The sequence below is a fragment of the Taeniopygia guttata genome, chromosome 3, assembly GCF_048771995.1.
Source record: "Taeniopygia guttata chromosome 3, bTaeGut7.mat, whole genome shotgun sequence".
NCBI lineage: Eukaryota > Metazoa > Chordata > Aves > Passeriformes > Estrildidae > Taeniopygia > Taeniopygia guttata.
In genome coordinates, this window is record NC_133027.1 from 104255933 (window position 1) to 104273424 (window position 17492).

At 43.5% G+C, this 17492-nt stretch overlaps 1 protein-coding gene across 4 annotated transcripts in view; it reads left to right on the forward strand.

Annotated features, from left to right (window-relative positions):
- The window catches only part of KCNK2 (potassium two pore domain channel subfamily K member 2), a 127985-nt gene that overhangs the window by 36438 nt on the left and 74055 nt on the right, over positions 1-17492 (forward strand). For 3 of the 4 annotated variants that reach the window (XM_072927552.1, XM_012572394.5, XM_030269118.4), the window contains exon 4: positions 17097-17407. In XM_072927552.1, coding sequence (XP_072783653.1) covers positions 17097-17407 — 311 coding nt within the window. Of the gene's footprint in view, positions 1-14639; positions 15370-17096; positions 17408-17492 lie in introns of those variants that run through there. The other variant, XM_012572395.5, reaches the window with a different exon arrangement.

Below are 17492 nucleotides of genomic sequence, written 5' to 3' on the forward strand. Positions count from 1 at the left end.
ACCTGAGAGCTGTGGGTTGGAATAATGTTACATCTCCATGTGCGTCTGGCAGGGTTTGGGATGAAGGACTTGGGGCTTTTTTTGAGCAATGTGCCAGCTGAACTCCCTTGCTGGGGTTAGAGCCCTCGTGTAGCACTGGGCTCCATTGGTTTGGAGGCTGCTGGGGAACAGGAGCCATCCAGCCCACACCCACCAGGGAACACTAAAAGATCTGGGGCTTGCTTACTCTCCCCACAGCTCTCTGACGTCTGTGTGGCTCTGTCATGACTGGGGAATGTGATTTATGGGTTCAAGAAAGTTGACCATCTTTCCTCTGAGACCAAACTCCTGTTTTTGCAGGCAGCGCGTCAGATAAATATTTTTTCTATAAATTGGCCACCCTCTATTTTACAATGTTAAGTTTTCATTCTAATCCTCCTTATTGAGAGCTTGCTCCAAAACTTGGCGCTTCTCTTGCTTTTTTGTGATTCCCAGCCAAAATTTATTCACAGAATAAATTCTGGTTTTGTTGCCAACATGGTTCCTTTGCTCAAAAAAGACTCTTTGATTGATCTACGCACAGCAATCAGAGTCTTCTCAGCGTTCATTTTACCAGACTAAGTGAGCTGAGCTCTTCCACTTTCTTTTGACATGATTCATCTAGAAATCTTTACTGTTCCTCTTTGGATTAGTTTTTGTGGATTGCTGATGATTAGAACTGAGTGCACTTTTCCCTCTGACACTCCACTAGGGTTGGCCCACAGCACTCTGATGGCATTTGCTCACCAAACCTCACCTCTGATGTACTGTTGATACTAACAAAAATAATCAGTATGAGCAAAATAGTGGATTTAACACAACCTCTAATAAGTTTGGTTAAATCAGACTACAAGGGATGAGATTATTATGCGGCATATTTTTATATTTATACAGTGGCAACAAGAGGATCAGGAACTGAGACACAGTGGCCCACATGGGTAGTGCTATTTGTAGGTCATCTGAAAGGATCAGTGCCACAAATATGTGATGTTTGGTGGCTTTCTGCTCAAGGAGCTGGCCACTTTGGGTTCTATTCATAATGTATTGTCTCCCCATCCTCTTATTGGATGGAGACATACTGCTTGCAAAAATTTATTTCCTGTCACCTGTGGCCACAAAGTTTATCTTAGACTCAGGCTGAAGCAAGGATTTAAGCCCAGTTGGACCCTGAATAGTCTAAGTCAGAAGTGTGACATTTCCTGTGCGATGCGTTACTTTGAACCAGAACAGATCAACCCCAAGAGGAAGAAAATAAGCATCAGCTTCCCTTTCTTCCAAGCTCCAGTGTTAAATACCCCTGCTCAATATTGGTTAGTTTACCTGTTAGCCATTAGAAAGATTAATCAGGGTTATAATATCCAACCCAGACACTTGCAGTAATTACCACTAAGAGCATTCTATGGTATCTGAAGAAGAAGTAGGAAAAATAACATACATTTGGTGTCAGAAGAGCAAAAGAAAATGTGAGGGATAAAGAGTTGGAATAGCAGGTAAGGACTACAGCTATTGCATCTGGGCTTCTTATGAAATTGATCAGACAGAGGGATTAAAAAAGTGTTTTTTTCCCTTCAAAAAGAAAAGTTTCTAAAGAGCGATGTTGGCAAAAGTTGCTACTCTTCTTTTTCCATTAACCTCAGGCCAGAGGCAGTGGATGTAATTTAATAACCTACAATTAAAGAAGAGCAGTCTAATTACCAGTTTGTGATAATAAAAATGTCAAGAGAATCACACTCTTTGAAAGAATGAAATTCTGAGAGGATTAATTGCAAGTGAAATATCCCAAAAAGAAATCTATTTAATATTGTAAAAAAATCCCTGAATTTTGCTGTTTATGGGAACCTAATTTTGAGATCAGATTGCAGTAGAGAGATCAAAATTGAGAGAGAAATATGGAATGAGATTCTGACTCACATTTAGAAGCAGCTGTGTTAGTGTGCCAGTCTGGAGAACACGTTTGCATGAGAGTGCAAGTTTTAGAGAGAAAAGAGGTGATGATACAGAAGATTGGGCTTACAAACAAATCCTAGTAAAAAAAAGGGTTGACAAAATAATTAAAAACCCCTTCAATGATTCTCATGTGGATCATGAAATGTGAAAGTAATGTGAAAGTTTTAACTTGTCAGAACAAATGGGAACAAAGCAATGCCTGGTCTTTGATCAAGCTACTATTTTGCAAGAAACAAAGCTATCTATAGGAAACCGTAGCTAAAAGGAAAATAAGTAAAAGTATTCTGCACAGAAAAGAAGCTTTTTCCATGGTGATTGCTCAGACTGAGCCCTATTTGAGATGACTGAAATGTGCCCTTGAACATGAGTGGTATTGCTGCTTACAAACTGGATATTGATACTCAGATCAATATGAAACTTTAAATCAATTTAGATACCGGGAAAAAAACCCAGGTTGTCCAGTGACAAAGTCTGTTCAATAACAGCCGTATACAAAGTAAATGTAATTTCAAGGCCTTGAAAACAAAATTTTACTTATTATTGAGAAAGATAGAAGCTGGAAATATGTGTGGTTCTTCTTCTCCTAGGGAGAATGTATAAGTTAGAAGGCTAGAGGAATCTGGAGATAGACTTAGAAAACTCCAAATTAAATTAATATATAGGCAGCAAAGGAAAAAAATAGGAGGGAAACTGCACATACACAAAAAAAAAAAAAAAAGAAAATTAAACATTATGATTCCAAAAGAACACTGAGAAAAATGTAGAATGGAAATCACATATATTTAAAGATGTGCATGAAGCAAGAAACTTTCTGTCTATGATCATGATATCCTTTATATGTTTTGGAGATTTTAGAAACAAATGTCTGTAACAAAGGAAAAAAATGGCCCAGTTCTCTCAGTGCACATTTACCATACAAAGAGATAAACCCCAACCTGTCAAAGGAAATTCCTTATTTGGTGTTCTCAAGTCACTGTTTTCTAGATCGCCTTGATAAAAATGGCTATAACAGTACTTTTTCCCATCAAAGAATTCCTGAAACAGAGAGCACTTCACAGCGTTTAACATATATAAGCTATTGTAATGAGGCCAGTGCACACATCTTAGTACCTAAACTTGGTAGTCTGTTGTAGAGAGAAAATTTATGTTAAGGAATAAATGAATAACTCACTTCTAATGAATGAATAACTCAATTTCAATAACTGTCATTCTAAATTAATATGTGACTGTGTTTTGGCTTGATTCACACACTGATTATAAATATGAAGGGTAAGTGGTTTCCGTCATAGTTCTGCTTTATCCGAACCCAAGATGCATACACTTTTTTCAGGCACAGTTTGCATTAGTGTTTGCCTTTTGTGCTTTCCTGCAGTGAGTATTTTCTAAGGCCTGTGCTCTGCTGAACACCCATGGCAACTTCTTAAATGGGCAGGCTACTCCTGTGCCATGGTATGTGTGAGTGCTTCCCATTTCTTGGAGCTCAGAAGGTGCAGCCTGACTGTCACTGCTGTACTGGGGCAAGACCCTGGTGTGCAGCATTCCTTTGTCCCTGAATCCTGCAGACCCATTTCCCATGGCAAGGGAAGCCCAGGCCCAGCTGGGAGATGAGGCACATCAGGCTGCAGCCGGGCGTTGGTCTGCAGGATCCGTGCAGCAGGACCCTGGGGCGTGCCAAGGCACGCAGGGGAGTGACTGACACACAGAATGTGAGAACCGACTGCTCCAAGTTTCCAGGCTTCCTTTGAAGTCGATGGGAACTCGCCTGAGTAAGGTACACATGGAAATGGAATAGAAGCCTTCGGTTTTGGCCTGTTAGGACATGGGTGTCAATAGAAAATGCTTCATTGCTGAAATCATCAGCAGCTTGCTAAATATTTGGAGCTTAAGAATACTCCACCCAACGGCTTGCTGGTTAGAACGTTCACAGGGAGATAGAAGATGTGAGCGTAGATCTCCTCTCCTGTCTCCTCAGTGAATGTTTCAGCCATTGACTTGCACTAAGTGGTGACTTTGTTGTCTCCCTTTTTCCTCCATTTATTTCCATTTTTCACTCTGTCCTTGTTAAGCACTTAAAAAAAGCCCACCAAAACAACACCTGGAATCTGAAGTGTGGACATTTCCTCCCTTGAGAGGTTTAAATCCCAGAGCCTGATGGGTCTTAGTGTACTTCCTTTCCTTGGTGTTGCTCAGTGCCTAGCTGCTAGCAGTTCCTGGAAGACCACTGTGAGTTCCTCTCGTGGGTGACTGACTTTCCCCACACATGGAACACAGGAACTCAGGAACTTTAGTCTGCATCTGCTGCATTTAACTAAAACTAAATGCATCAGTGCAAAGCATGGTGAATCTTAAATTACTGTGTTGATTCAGCCCGAAGCCCGGAACAGCTGAAGTGAAATCACAAGAGATAATGACCACAAGTGAGAGATAATGATGGCTGATTTTATTTTAGTGATGTAAATAAAATGTACTGCATCAATGCACAGTAACTGATGAGATGTGAGTCTGGACTGGAAGAAAGACAGGGTCAGTTACCCTTGTCCTCCCTTATTGAAGGCAACTAGACCATGTAATTCCTTTCACAAGCTGGTGACCCTCCAGCCTGACATTATAATTAGAGCTTATAACTAGGGTGTAAGTGCAATTATATGTAGATAAATATGTAGATAAAACAGATGTCTTGTATGTGCAAGTGGTATATTGAGCATGCATTGCAGTTAATTCATCAGTAATTGTTACATACGGCTTCAATGTTACTTACCTTGCGAGAAACATGGCTAGCTGGGACGCTTGAACTATAAGTTGTGGTTTTCCATATATAGCTTCCTGTTAAATATTCTACACAGCAGCCACTATGGTTAGGTTCTTCCCTAAATGGTCATTTTGAATGGCAAGTGGTTCAGCACTTATTGACAGGTTGCTTTCTTGTTTAAAAATAGAAGAATGTGTGGATCCTTGTACACAGCAGGTAGCCAAGTAATAACGAAAGTGATTGATGATAAAAAGCTTGCTTTCTACACTCCTGTCATCAACAACTTATTGGGATCAAGAGAACACTAGGATATAAATTAATCTTCCTTGAGTTATTCTAAACAGTCAACTGATAGGAGATTTCTTTGATCTCATTCAATTGAAATTGATTAATTCTGTTAATTACTCTGTTTGAACTGAGTTAGCAGGAATTTTCTGCGTGTTGCGGCATCCTTGATGGTTTGCCTCCTTGCATGCCAAACAAGAAAACCTGGTAAAGAATGGGAAAGCACATGATGTCAACCTAGTGTTTGCTGACTTAGACTGATAACGACTACCAGTGATAAATATCTGTAGAAATGATCAGATGTAATTTATTTCTGTACTTTGACTTTTTACTGAGACTGTCATTGTTTAAAATACATAAACAGTCCTTGGGGCAGGAACTCATGCATTCTTCTGCCAAGGAAATGCATAATCACTGAGGTAGGAATATTTTCTCTCTTTCTCCCTCTTTCCATTTCATACCTCATGAATCTTTAATTCTATAGGAAGAACTGGGATTCCATTAGAGTTCTTTAACACCTGCTGGACTATGAGATTGTCATAAACCTAGGGTGTTCCCCCAAGTTTTATGCCATCTCCTTATTCCTGATGCCAGCTGGGAAGGTTCAGATTAACATTAATAGTGCAGGACTAACCTCCTACCTGGAATCTGTTTTTTTCTGGTTAGGAAACTGAATCTTATGAGCTAGAGGAGCTATTTGGAGTGCTTGGGAATTACAAATAGACTGACATACACTGAAGGATTTGCCACATACCAAGGACACAGCTGCTTCAGGTTTGTGAGCTATCTTGAAATCTGTCTTTGCTCTATCTTGCTTTCAGTCAAAAAGAAAATTAATTTATTGTGCTAAAGTGTCATTATTTAAAAATTTATCAGTGAGTATTTCTGGAAAGAGGTATGAGAAATTAAACAATAAAACATGTTGTAGGTACATCTTAGTCTAGCTAAGCTTCAAACTGATTTGTCTTTCCCATGTAGCTAGTAGGGGCATGAGCCAAAATAATTTCCAAAAGACTTACCACAGCTCTCTGGTGCTGGGATGCAGTTCTCCTGCATCCTGCCTGATACAGGTTCGTCTCTGAGCTATAAAGATGCCTTTGGAGTGCCCTTCTGTGACAGTGCAGCTCAGCTGGAGTCAGCAGCTAATTGACTCTGAAGAAACCCTTTATGCAGTAGGAAGGCAAAACATCCTGACAAGCTCAGTACTTGCTCTGGGGGTAAACAGGTTATTTACCTGTTTTCAGTTCAATTCTTTATGCTAATGGCAAGGGAGGTGAAACTTGCTAAGCACCGATGTGAGTGTATTTCTATTTATAAAACTCAGGTGTAAAACCTCTTGTGCACAAACATATAAGTGAGAGCAACAAATATAGCTCAGTAATATTTCCTAGAGATCAGATAAAATCCCAGGGCAGTGCCATGGAGTCCAGTAAAGTGCAAGGGTCAGTAATCTCTGAGTGTGACGTGCTTGAACTGGGCTTACTTGAATACTGGAGTGATTGGCTCTCTCCAGGAAGGTTAAAGATGTGGATTTAAATGCCTTTATGCAGAAGAAATGCCTTTAACTAGAAGAAATAATTCGAGTCCTTTTTGCTTATCCTGAAAAAGTCTTGCAATCATTGCACTATTATGTAAAATCTGGAGGCTTTTCTTCTGGTTATGTTTTCAAATAAAGCAGTAATCATATCTACTGTTTGCATAAAGTTTGTTCTGCTAGCCTTCCCAACAAGCCAAGTGAAGGGCTATTTTCTGGATCAATTGGGCATAAGAATTGGGCATAATGCTGAGCAGCACAGTGGGAAGCATGTTTATGTCCAGAAACAGAAAGCTTGTTCAAGAACAGCAGTGGTGAAAATGCAGCCACACGGAAATTAAAATTAATTGCTTTTTTTGGGGATTGCTATTTTTCTTTAGACACCTCTCTCCACGTCAGATGTTACATCTTTCACCTGCAAAATGATATAAGACCTCCCAAAGTAGCTCCAGAACTGGAGGCAACACTTACATGCCATGGAAGTACCATAATTAAGGGAGTTTGCCATGCTGAGTGGTCAGGGTTCCCAGCTGAAGTGTGCTGCTGGGAAGATCATACCTGCCCTGCCTTCAGAAACTGGAAATACTTTTTTGTTATGCTGCACAATCGTTTGCATGAAGCAGCTGCCTCTGAATTCCCCCACAGCTCCTTGTGTGGGGTTCTGTGATGTACAGCAGATATATCCAAGATAACTGAGATCCATCACGTCTGGGCTGCATGTATTTATGAGGATTTGCTAGCAGGATGAAGGACCCACTCCCTGTGACCCTGTAAATTAGAAATAAGGGATAGGGTTTTTTCCCCCTCAAATCTACTTTACTAGTTATAATATTGTAATCAGAGCTGACTTTTCAAAATATTCTAGGCAATTTTTATGAGTTAGTAAAACCACCAGATCTTCTCTCTAAAATAAAGAAATTGCCAGTAAGTCCCCAAGAATCTGGTGCAAATATTCAGCCTGAGGCTTCTTTACTCACTGCTTTTGTTGTATGTCTTTCATTGAGACACTCTTACTGGATAAAGCCTTAGGTAAATTTTTCGAGTCATAATCCCCTTAATATCTGAAGTTGTTCTGAGAGAGAACATGAAAAGCTAAGAAAGCAATAATTTCAGAAATTGGTTTCTTTATGGATTTTCTATTAACTTTTTCCTGGCAATCATGCTCATTAATTTGGTATACGCCCCTTTTTAACACACAACACACAAAATCACAGAAAGTTTACATAAATTGTTATAGGGGGTCACTTATGCTATATTTGTTGCCAATATAAATAATTTAGAAAAATAATTATTTTTATTGAAGAGTACCTTTTACACTAACATAATAATTTTTTATAATTTTACTCACCCTTTTTTGTGATGGGGCAATTAATCTTTTTGGGCAAATGATTAAAAAATATTAATCTGCTGAGAATTTTAGAAATAGAACAGCTTTTATGCCCAGGCTTCTAAAATGTAATGGAAATTTCATAATAATTTTAGCTGTTTTATGTGAAGGGATCATACAAAATAACTTTCTCACCAGTCACAGCCCTAAGCGCATCTGGTTCTATTTGGTGCCTGGGGTATTACATCTGGGGTATATTTATATTTGCTGTACAAAGAGGAAAATATGGGCCAATCTTGCCCTGTATTTTCTACCTATATTTTCCTTGGAGCTGGAGTCCAGCTTTTAATGTTCCCTCTACCAAGAGAAAATGAAACATAAAACTGTACAAGCCCATGGCTGAGTTTCCTTGCGTGCTTAACATCAGTGGCAGGACACAACAGAAAGACCTTTCTTTCAGCAAAAGTATATAGATTAAAAGCCACTTCAAAGCTGCAGAGATGAGTATGAGTAGCCTGTTCTCCTGCCAACACAGTCCATAGCTGCCAGTCAAAGATTAAACCACCAAGCCCAGAATTTCAAGATCACACTTTAAAGAAAATAGAAGGAAGTGCCTTCAAGGATGGAAGTGCTGAGCAATGGCAATGCATGATGCATCTGAATGGCAGGAATTTATGTTTCTTGGTGCCCAAATACATTATGAAAACTGGGCTCTGCTCACCCAGCTTTCTGCCTGCATGGTGTTAGCGGCATCTTTGTCAAAGCAGAAAGAACAAGAACTAGAACAATCTACTGAATTAAAAAACAAACAAACAAACAAAAAAAAAACCCAAAAAACCACAAAAAACTACTAAATGTTATCTTTCTTTAAAAAAAACTGTAACAACCTTTCCAGACAAATCTCTACGTAGCTGAAGATAGAGTTTGCCAGAAAATAGTCTCTTGTGCATATTTGAAAATAATTCATAGATTTCATTACACTTTTATGGCTAAAGCCAGGTAGAGTAGATTCCGGTGTTTTTAAAACATGGATGATACTTAATGTTCTCCTTTTCCATCACCTCATTTGTATTCTTTATTTCTTCTAGCAAGTTCTTTCATTAGCCCCGCATGATACTTATTTAGTATTGCCAGGGCTGTTTTCTCTTGTTTTCTCTTTGTCTGTTTTGTTTTGTTTTGTTTTATTTTGTTTCTTCCAAGTCGGATTGTGGATTACTCAAAAAGAAAAGCACTAATGCTATTTTAGGTGATTTCCAGTGTCCTCTGTCTGCATTTTATTTTATTTTCAGATTGCTGTGTCATAGGTCTGTGTCACTAATTCCAGATTTCCCTAAAATGTGGATATAGTACTTTACAAAAAGTCCTCAGCTCCTCAAGACATGGTTTAAAAGTAAGCTTAATGCCTCAAGGAAAACTCCTTTTAGAGTCAGCCTAAACTTTGGCAATTCTCATCAGGCCTGAAGTGTGCAGTCATATGTATGGTTTGTTTTTTTTTTTTTCCAAAATATTCCCTGCTCTTTTACAGTCTGCAAAGACAATAAGGAGATTAGGTTTCCATCTCATCTGATCCAGTAGCACCATGAAAATCAGTTGCAAGGTTGGTACTATTGGGTGCGGACAGACAGATATGAAATCTAGATATTCCCATTGTCAGCCTCCTGTTTTGAAGAGACCACAATGGCAAAAATGGAAAACAAATTACAAACCAGCAATTTTGTAGAACATTTTGGTGATTACAGAAAAGCATTTTGTAATCATCCCAAAGCACTACTAGCTGTCCATCAAGGACATCAGTAATTCAAAGTAATCGTAAGTTTTTTCTGTACATAAATAATCCATAATAATGGTGACATACGGCAATTCACATTTATCATTGATGAGAATGGCACTGAAAGTTAGTTATAATCATTGCTTCTGAAGCTCTCCAGGCATAATAGATTCGTGGAAAAAAATATGAAAAAAACAGTGGCAGAACATGTGATAAATAAATCCCATTAGGTCTGATAGTACGACACAGGCAGGGAGGAAACCCACTGGGAGATTTGCAAGTCAGTAAAGAAAAATACACATTCACAATATTAATTACAACAGTCAGTGCTTTACAGGTTCTAAAACAACTTCCCTCTTGCTGCAAGTGGATAAATAGATAAGGTTTGCTAGCAATGGGAAGAATTAGAACATAATTAAGACTGACAACTGAGCTGTATAAAAATAGATGAGCACATGTAAACATTTTTTTCTAGTAACTGATGAGGTGAGAAACAATGGCTTTTCTGCTGAATAAATAATTTGTCACACTGTAGGACGGATGCTCCTGGTAGGTGTAATAACTTGCTAGAGAGGTAGAACTCATTAATATTGCGCTGTGCGCAATATCTTGTGTCGACACGCTGGAGGGAAGAGATGCCATCCAGAGGGTCCTTGACATGCTTGGGAGGTGTCACTCAACGTGAGCTGGCAATGTGCACTCACAGCCCAGAAAGCAAACAAAATCCTGGGCTGCATCCAAAGGAGCATGGCCAGAAGGTCAAAGGAGGGGATTCTCCCCCTCTACTCTGCTCTGGTGAGTTCTCACCTGCAGTGCTGCATCCAGATCTGGGGACCCCAACATAAGAAGGACATGGAACTGTTGGAGCAAGTCCAGAGAGGTAATGAAGTCGATAACAGGACTGGAGAACCTGCCCTACAAAGGCAGGCTGAAAAATTCGGGGCAATTCAGCTCAGAGAAGAGAAGGCTGCATGAAGAACTCATAGCAGCCCTCCAGTATCTGAGGGGGCCCTACAGGGAAGCAGGAGAGGGACTCTTTGTCAGGAACTGCTGTGATAGGACAAGAGGGAATGGGTATAACAGAAAGAGGGGAATTTTACTTTAAATATTAGAAAAAAATCCTTTATTGTGGAGGTGGTGAGGTACTGGAACAGGTGGCCCAGAGAGGTTATGGATGCCCAGGCCCTGGAGCTGTGTAAGGCCAGGCTGGATACAGCTTTGAGCAATCTGGTCTAGTAGAAGGTGTCCCTGCAGGTGGGTTGGGACCAGATGGTCTTTAGGGTCACTGCCAACCCTAAAAATTCTATGATTCTGTGGTTCTGAAGTACATATTCTAGTTGCCCTATGTATGCTTAACTAATTTCAAAATGTGAATTAGATGAGATCACATATTTTTCAATGGGTCTATTTTAGGGTTTTACCAATTTCAGAGGAAGAGGAAGGCTGAGTACCACTTAGCTGCAAGTGTTTCCTGCCTATTGCCTTCTCCCCACTGCTGGGAGGGTGTATTTTCAGCACGGTCACTCGGAGCAGCCTGGCATCCTTGCTGCCTATGAACAACATGGTCTGCCTTCCCCTTTGCTCCAAATAGAAGTAGGCTGTGTGCCATTAGTCCCTCATTTAGTTTAAATTCCCATAGCAGGATACAACTAATGGTTTACGGTGAAATACAGTGGCATGGCATGGCCTTAATGTCATAATTATCCATAAAGAACTGACAGAGATCTTTTAATGTCTCCAAAGAAGTCAAGAGACAAGTAATTTGTAAGTCCTGCTGTATAAGTAAAATGAACCTTAAAATTAACTTACTATGCAAGTCTGGTAGTGTTTCTGCAAAGCTTTCTGGTAATAAAATCTAGCCATAGCAGAGGTTTATCCTTGACTTTAACTGGGTGTATAGTTTGGCCAAATTCTGAAGAGAGGCAGAGGTTTCCTGCTATTATGTGATGAGGAAGAGGGGATGCTGTGCTCAGGAGGTCCCAAAGCCTATAGCAATGCATTGTTTGATAAGAGGCACAGGTTCCCTGTGGTCAATTAAACAGGTGCCCACGTGAATAAGCTGCTGTTGAAGTCAGGGAGGCAAATGCCCTCACTGGAACCCTTGTCATAGCAGTCCCTTGGGAATGTAGAAATTCTCAGCAGCTAAATAAGATTGAAGAAGGCTGGAACCTGTGGTACCTCCCATTAAACAGTGGGTTAAAGGAGAAGAGCATTTATTGCTCACATAGGTGGGGGCTAGCAGAAGCCTCTTGTTCTGGACACAAAGCAAGTGTTCTTCATGACCTCCCAGGGAGAGATGGCTCCTGAATTAGGAAAAGAAAGTGTTAGTGCCAGGTAAGAGTGCTTTTTACTTGAGATTTTAAATAGGTCCTCATAGGGTAATACTTCTCTGGAATAACTATCTCGCTGCAAGTGACCTCCTGTCCTATCAAAGCTACGTTTCACTCATCTGTAGCTGTTATTTCCATGAATATGGGATTGCTGTGTTTATCATGCAGCTTTGACTTCCTCTGCATGCTGCATGCCTGTCTCTCTTGACTGAGCTTACTTTTAACATTTCAAAGAGTTGTGTAGCTTCCAGCACCCACCGTCTGTGAGTATTGTGGTCATCCCAAACTCATGCCAATACATTTTTAGACAGCATTTGACAGCCCTGTACTTTGTGAGTTTTTCTCATGCTAGCATGAAATACACAAACCTGCTTATACATAACCTTAGAAAAAGTTTTTTACAGTTTGTTCAGATAAATCTCCTTGGCTCAGCAGCAAATCCATTTGCTTGCAAGGCTGGAGCTCTGTGTTTTAGTCCCTTTTATTACTTAATTTTGTCTGTATTGGTTAGTGGGAAGTATTGTCAGCATTGTATTTAAGTGTGTTTGTTTAACAAAGCTCAGGCCTGATGCGTCAAGCTGGTCGAATGTCAGTTCCAAATTTGAGGGCAAAATGGTCACACATAATATTTAAACAATGTGTGGTGTACATTGCAAGAAAGAAAAATACTGATGGGCATGACTCCATAGAGTAAAGGCTAGTGCTGTAAAAGGCCTCCAGAAAATAAGACTTGCTGTACACAGTAGTTTTTATTGTAGACTACAAAAAGGATTACTGGTTTTCTTGCTGAATTTGAAGATCAATACTGTATGTGGAGTGTTTATATCCCTGCTAGAAATGAGAATGCGCAGCTCAAGTCCACTCAAAGTAAGTGGTAAGATGAGGATCCAGCTGAGGATTGCATCTGGGATCACAATAGGTGGAAAACAGCAGCCAACAGATAGCAGACCTTGGAGATGTTTACTAAGTATTTAATGGAAATAAACTGCTTTCCCAGAGATAGCTCTTCAGGTCTTAAGGTTAAGGCACCAATGCAGTAATTCCTGGAGCAGATCTCAAAATGGTTTCTTCCCATTGGGTGGAATCCCTAAATTTAAGGCCTGCTCCAAACCCTCTTGAAGCTATTGGAAGGCTTCCCATGGATTTCAATTTGTAGGCAATAAATATGAGCCTTTTTAAGCTTTTAATAATAATTCCTTCACTCAAAGAAAAACAAAATCTCATTCCAAATATTTAGATTGCTAAAGAAAGGCATGTAGTATTTTCCACAGTATTTTATGGAGACACAGGTCAGCATGGAGGAAAATGTTCACGCCTGTTTTTCCATAGGATGTTCAAAGAAATCCTGCAAAATTATTTTCCATGAGATAGGAACAGCCAGTGTTTACATAGGCTAATGATTAAGAAATCTTCTGGAAAGAAAGGAGAAAATATGATGAATATTTTTGGGAGAGTATTTTATATTAAAAATATTCAGGTATGAGAATCTTACATCTTTGAGAATTCCTTGAATGAGGGAGTATCAGTAGTCAGAAGCAGACATTTCTCTTGTGTTTGAGTATTGAGTCTGTGTTGATGAAGCCACCTCTGTGACTGAAGATCTGCTTGCAAGGGGTGGTTGGATTGGGCCCAGAGGCTTTCACTACTCGACAAGTGCTCTGCTGGTTCCCAGGGATGGGCAGCAATAAGCTACAGCTCACTCTGAAATAGCAGGGGCAGCTTCCTGCCCTGTGCTGCATCTTGTGCAGACTTGTGGACACACAGGGTGAGAGTGGTGTGATTGATGTTGCTGAAATTGGAGTCCTGAGGAACTCAATATTACACTCATTTGTATTATGTCACATTGATACGGAGAAGCGTTAAAATAAGTGACTTCTAAAGTGTTTGCTGATGGTGCTGCTGATTTAAGCGGGATTATAGCCCATTAAGCACCCGATGTATGACTGTCTTTAGCCATTTTGCAGATACAGCCTCTGGCTTTAAATGCTTGAGACTTATACCCATTTGTTACGGTGAGTAATTTTTTAGACTTTTTAGAGTGTGGCTGTGGGAGCAGTTTTTGGTTTCTCTTGGTAAATCCTCTTTTAGGATTTGTCTTCATGCTTTTCACCTCAGTGTGAACAACTGACCCATGGATAGTGTCACAGGTGACCGATGACTGGGAAATAGGGGAGTTAGCCCACGGCATAGACAGCAAGGATAATTTCAGGCTTTTTAGTGGCAGAAAGCACAGTTGAAGCAGCATTTCTGATGTATCTATCAGACAGAAATGGAAGAAGGCGGTGCGCAGGCGGCGCGTGCGATAGGAGAGCAGCTACCATCCCTGACTCCCAGATCCCACCTCGTTAACTCCTTGCAGCAACACACCAGGGCTGCCGAGCACCGGGTTAAAATCAGGCCGAGCCGGGAAGGACAGAACAACCTGGCCCTATAGCCCCGCGCCGTTCTCCGGCGAGGGCCGAGGTGTCCTCTCTTGTCCCCACTCTCTTGCTAATTCGGTGATTTCGGACAGTTCAAAAGTTCACCTAGAGGCTCTGGCGAGGCGGCAGGGTGTGGGGCCGGAGCGGGGACCGCCGGCAGGTCCAGCCTCGCCGGCGGGGTTGGCCGGTGCCTTCTCCTCCTCCCTCTCTCCCTCCTCTCTCCCCGCTTGTTTCCAGGCGAGACCTTGCTCTCCGCAGGTACCGCTCTGCCTCCCCCCGGCTCCCCTTCCATCCTCCCCCGGCGCCCCTGCAGCATCTGCGGCCACCCCGGCGGGCATCCTGCGCGGAGGGTGCGCACCCCCGGCGGGCCGGGAGCGGCGCGGAGCGGAGCGGCTGCCCCCCCCGCCGGCGGGGGGCGCGGAAGGGGGCGCGGAAGGGCGGAGGGGGGGCGAGCAGCGGTGCGGCTGCTCACCGCCCCACAAAAGGCACCGCCGGGCTCGGGCTGCTCCGCACGCCCGGCGCACCGGAGCGCGCAAGGGCACTCACACACACACACGGGCACTCACACACACACACGGGCTCTCACACACACACACGGGCTCTCTCACACACACACGGGCTCTCACACACACACACACACACACACGGGCTCTCTCACACACACCACACACGGGCACTCACTCGCACGCACTCGCACACACGGGAGCGCCGCGATGTGCGATGCGCGATGCGCGACGTGAGGCACCTCGCACGCCGCGGGGCCGGGGAGAGCCGGCGGGATCGGCGCTGCCAGCCCGCCCGCCCCTGCCGCTCCCTCTCCTCCAGACCCATCCATCAGCCTCTTCCTCTCCGTCTGCTCCTGCCTTTCTTTCCTTTTCCATTTTTTATTTAATTTTTTTTTTTTTAAATTTGCTCTAACTGTATCTATCCAAGCATAGAAAAAATGCCTGCCCGTGGAGCGAGGAGAGGGCACCGGGTCGGTAAATAAGAAGTGAGTACGAGCACAATGGCGTGCCTCCCCGCTCCCAGCCCTGCGGATGCTGCATGCGCCCCTGCTTCCCCCGCACCGGACCGCGGGATGCTCGTCGCGGCGGCCCGGGGCTCCTTTGTACCCTGCCCGGCTCCTTTCCCCTCCCTTCCCGGCCCCGCTCCCGCCGCGCCCCGGCTCCGCCGCCGGCCGCCTCGCCCCCGCGCCGCTCCCCGCGGCGGAGCATCCCAGCTGCCGGCGGCTTCCCGGGGGCTACCGGGGCTGCACCTCGCGGGGGCGGCGGGCGTCCCCCGCCTGGTTGCACCGGCCGCGGGGAGGGGGCGGCGGGGCCGGCGGCGGAGCGGCGGTGCCCGGTGCCCGCTCCTTTGTTCGCCGCCGGCGGCCACGGCGGGTCGGCGCCGCTCCGGGCGGGCTCGGCGGCCCCGGCCGCGCTGAGAGCGCTCCCCGGCACCGGCCCTGGGGGATCGGAAGGGCTCGGGGGCTGCCACGGGAGAGAAGGAAGCAGCGGGAAAGGGACTAAGGGACTCCCCCCGCCAAGGTGTGGGACGGGGGGGGGGGGGGGGCTGGCTGTGCCCGACCCGCCGGTGTCCGTGGGGCGGGGGCCGGAGCTGTGGGAGGCGTGACCGCGTTGCGCGTGGAGTGCCCGGCGCCCACCCCGCGGGCTGGAAGAGGTGCCCCGGGTCTCGCTCGGCCCAGGCTGGGGCTGCCACTCTCCCCCCGAGCCCTTCTCCCGGAGCAGCGGCGTGTGCCGGAGCCCGGACGGTTCCCAGGCGGTGACTCTGCCAAGTACCACCGCCTTCCCTGCAGGGATGCATCCCATCTCCGCTGTCCTGTGGGAGACTTTCCTCTAGATTTAGACCTGAGCTTTTCCTACCAGCGGTTGGAAGAGCTGTCTTGGCTATTTAAAATGTATTGGTTATTCAAAACAATTTAAATATAGCTTGTGTGGTCACTGCCATGACCATCTTCCCACAGGAGACCTTTATCTGCGCTTGATGTGGAGGATTTTTTTAGTGCCCATGTAGTTACTGGTAGTCACATGAGTTATCCAAGTACTTGATTAACACACCCAGCCACTCTTTTCCTAGCCCGGTGGGGTTTTTGTAGCTGTAAATAGAAATACCTGCTCTAACAAATGCATGACTCTTCCAGTAAGCACACATGTGTTGTACCACTGTTTTCTGAAAGGTGTAATCAATAAACAATTAGCCTGTTAAGACCAGTATGATGAGCAATGTCTTATTTTTACGGTTGTGTCTGGGGAGTTTAGAAATTACCACACAACTGCTCTCTGAGAGCATTTGTTGGAGCATAGGACAAAATAGGTGAAAGAGATGAGGTTTTGTATTTTCCAGATACTTCTGTAATGCTGAGGTAGAACACAGCTGGAAAGCTGCTTAGCAGTGCTTGAGAGAACAGTGGACATGAAGAATCTCTGCAGCAAAATACTACCTTAGAGTAATTTAATGGAATGCAAGGATGTAGGGGAAATCTGCTTTTGGAAATGATTCAATATCTTGGGGACAGACATAGAAAACGTTGCAAATGTGCTTATGCATGGACACTACTACTCAGAGCAACAGATATGTTGTAAGGTGTCATGGGATTAAGAGAAAGATTAAGCAGTTTAGGACTTCCATTTAGAAGCAACAGAATTCATGTAATCTCTTGGCAAGAAGTTTAGCTGAGTGGCACTGTAAACATTAACTTTCTTTTTCTATTTTTGCCAGTGGCGGCACCTGACTTGCTGGATCCCAAATCGGCCACTCAGAACTCCAAACCAAGATTATCATTTTCCACCAAGCCTACCGTGCTTGCTTCAAGGGAGGAAAGTGATTCGGCCATTAATGTTATGAAATGGAAGACAGTCTCAACAATTTTTCTGGTGGTAGTCGTGTATTTAATAATTGGAGCAACAGTATTTAAAGCCCTGGAGCAGCCTCATGAGACCTCCCAGAGAACCACCATTGTGATTCAGAAGCAGACGTTTGTATCTCAGCATTCCTGTGTGAATGCAACAGAGCTTGATGAACTGATTCAGGTAATCCATACCAAACCCCTCGTCACCTTGCCTTAGAGGAACCAATGATACATGGCAGCACTGCAGTGATAAGGGGCACAACCTT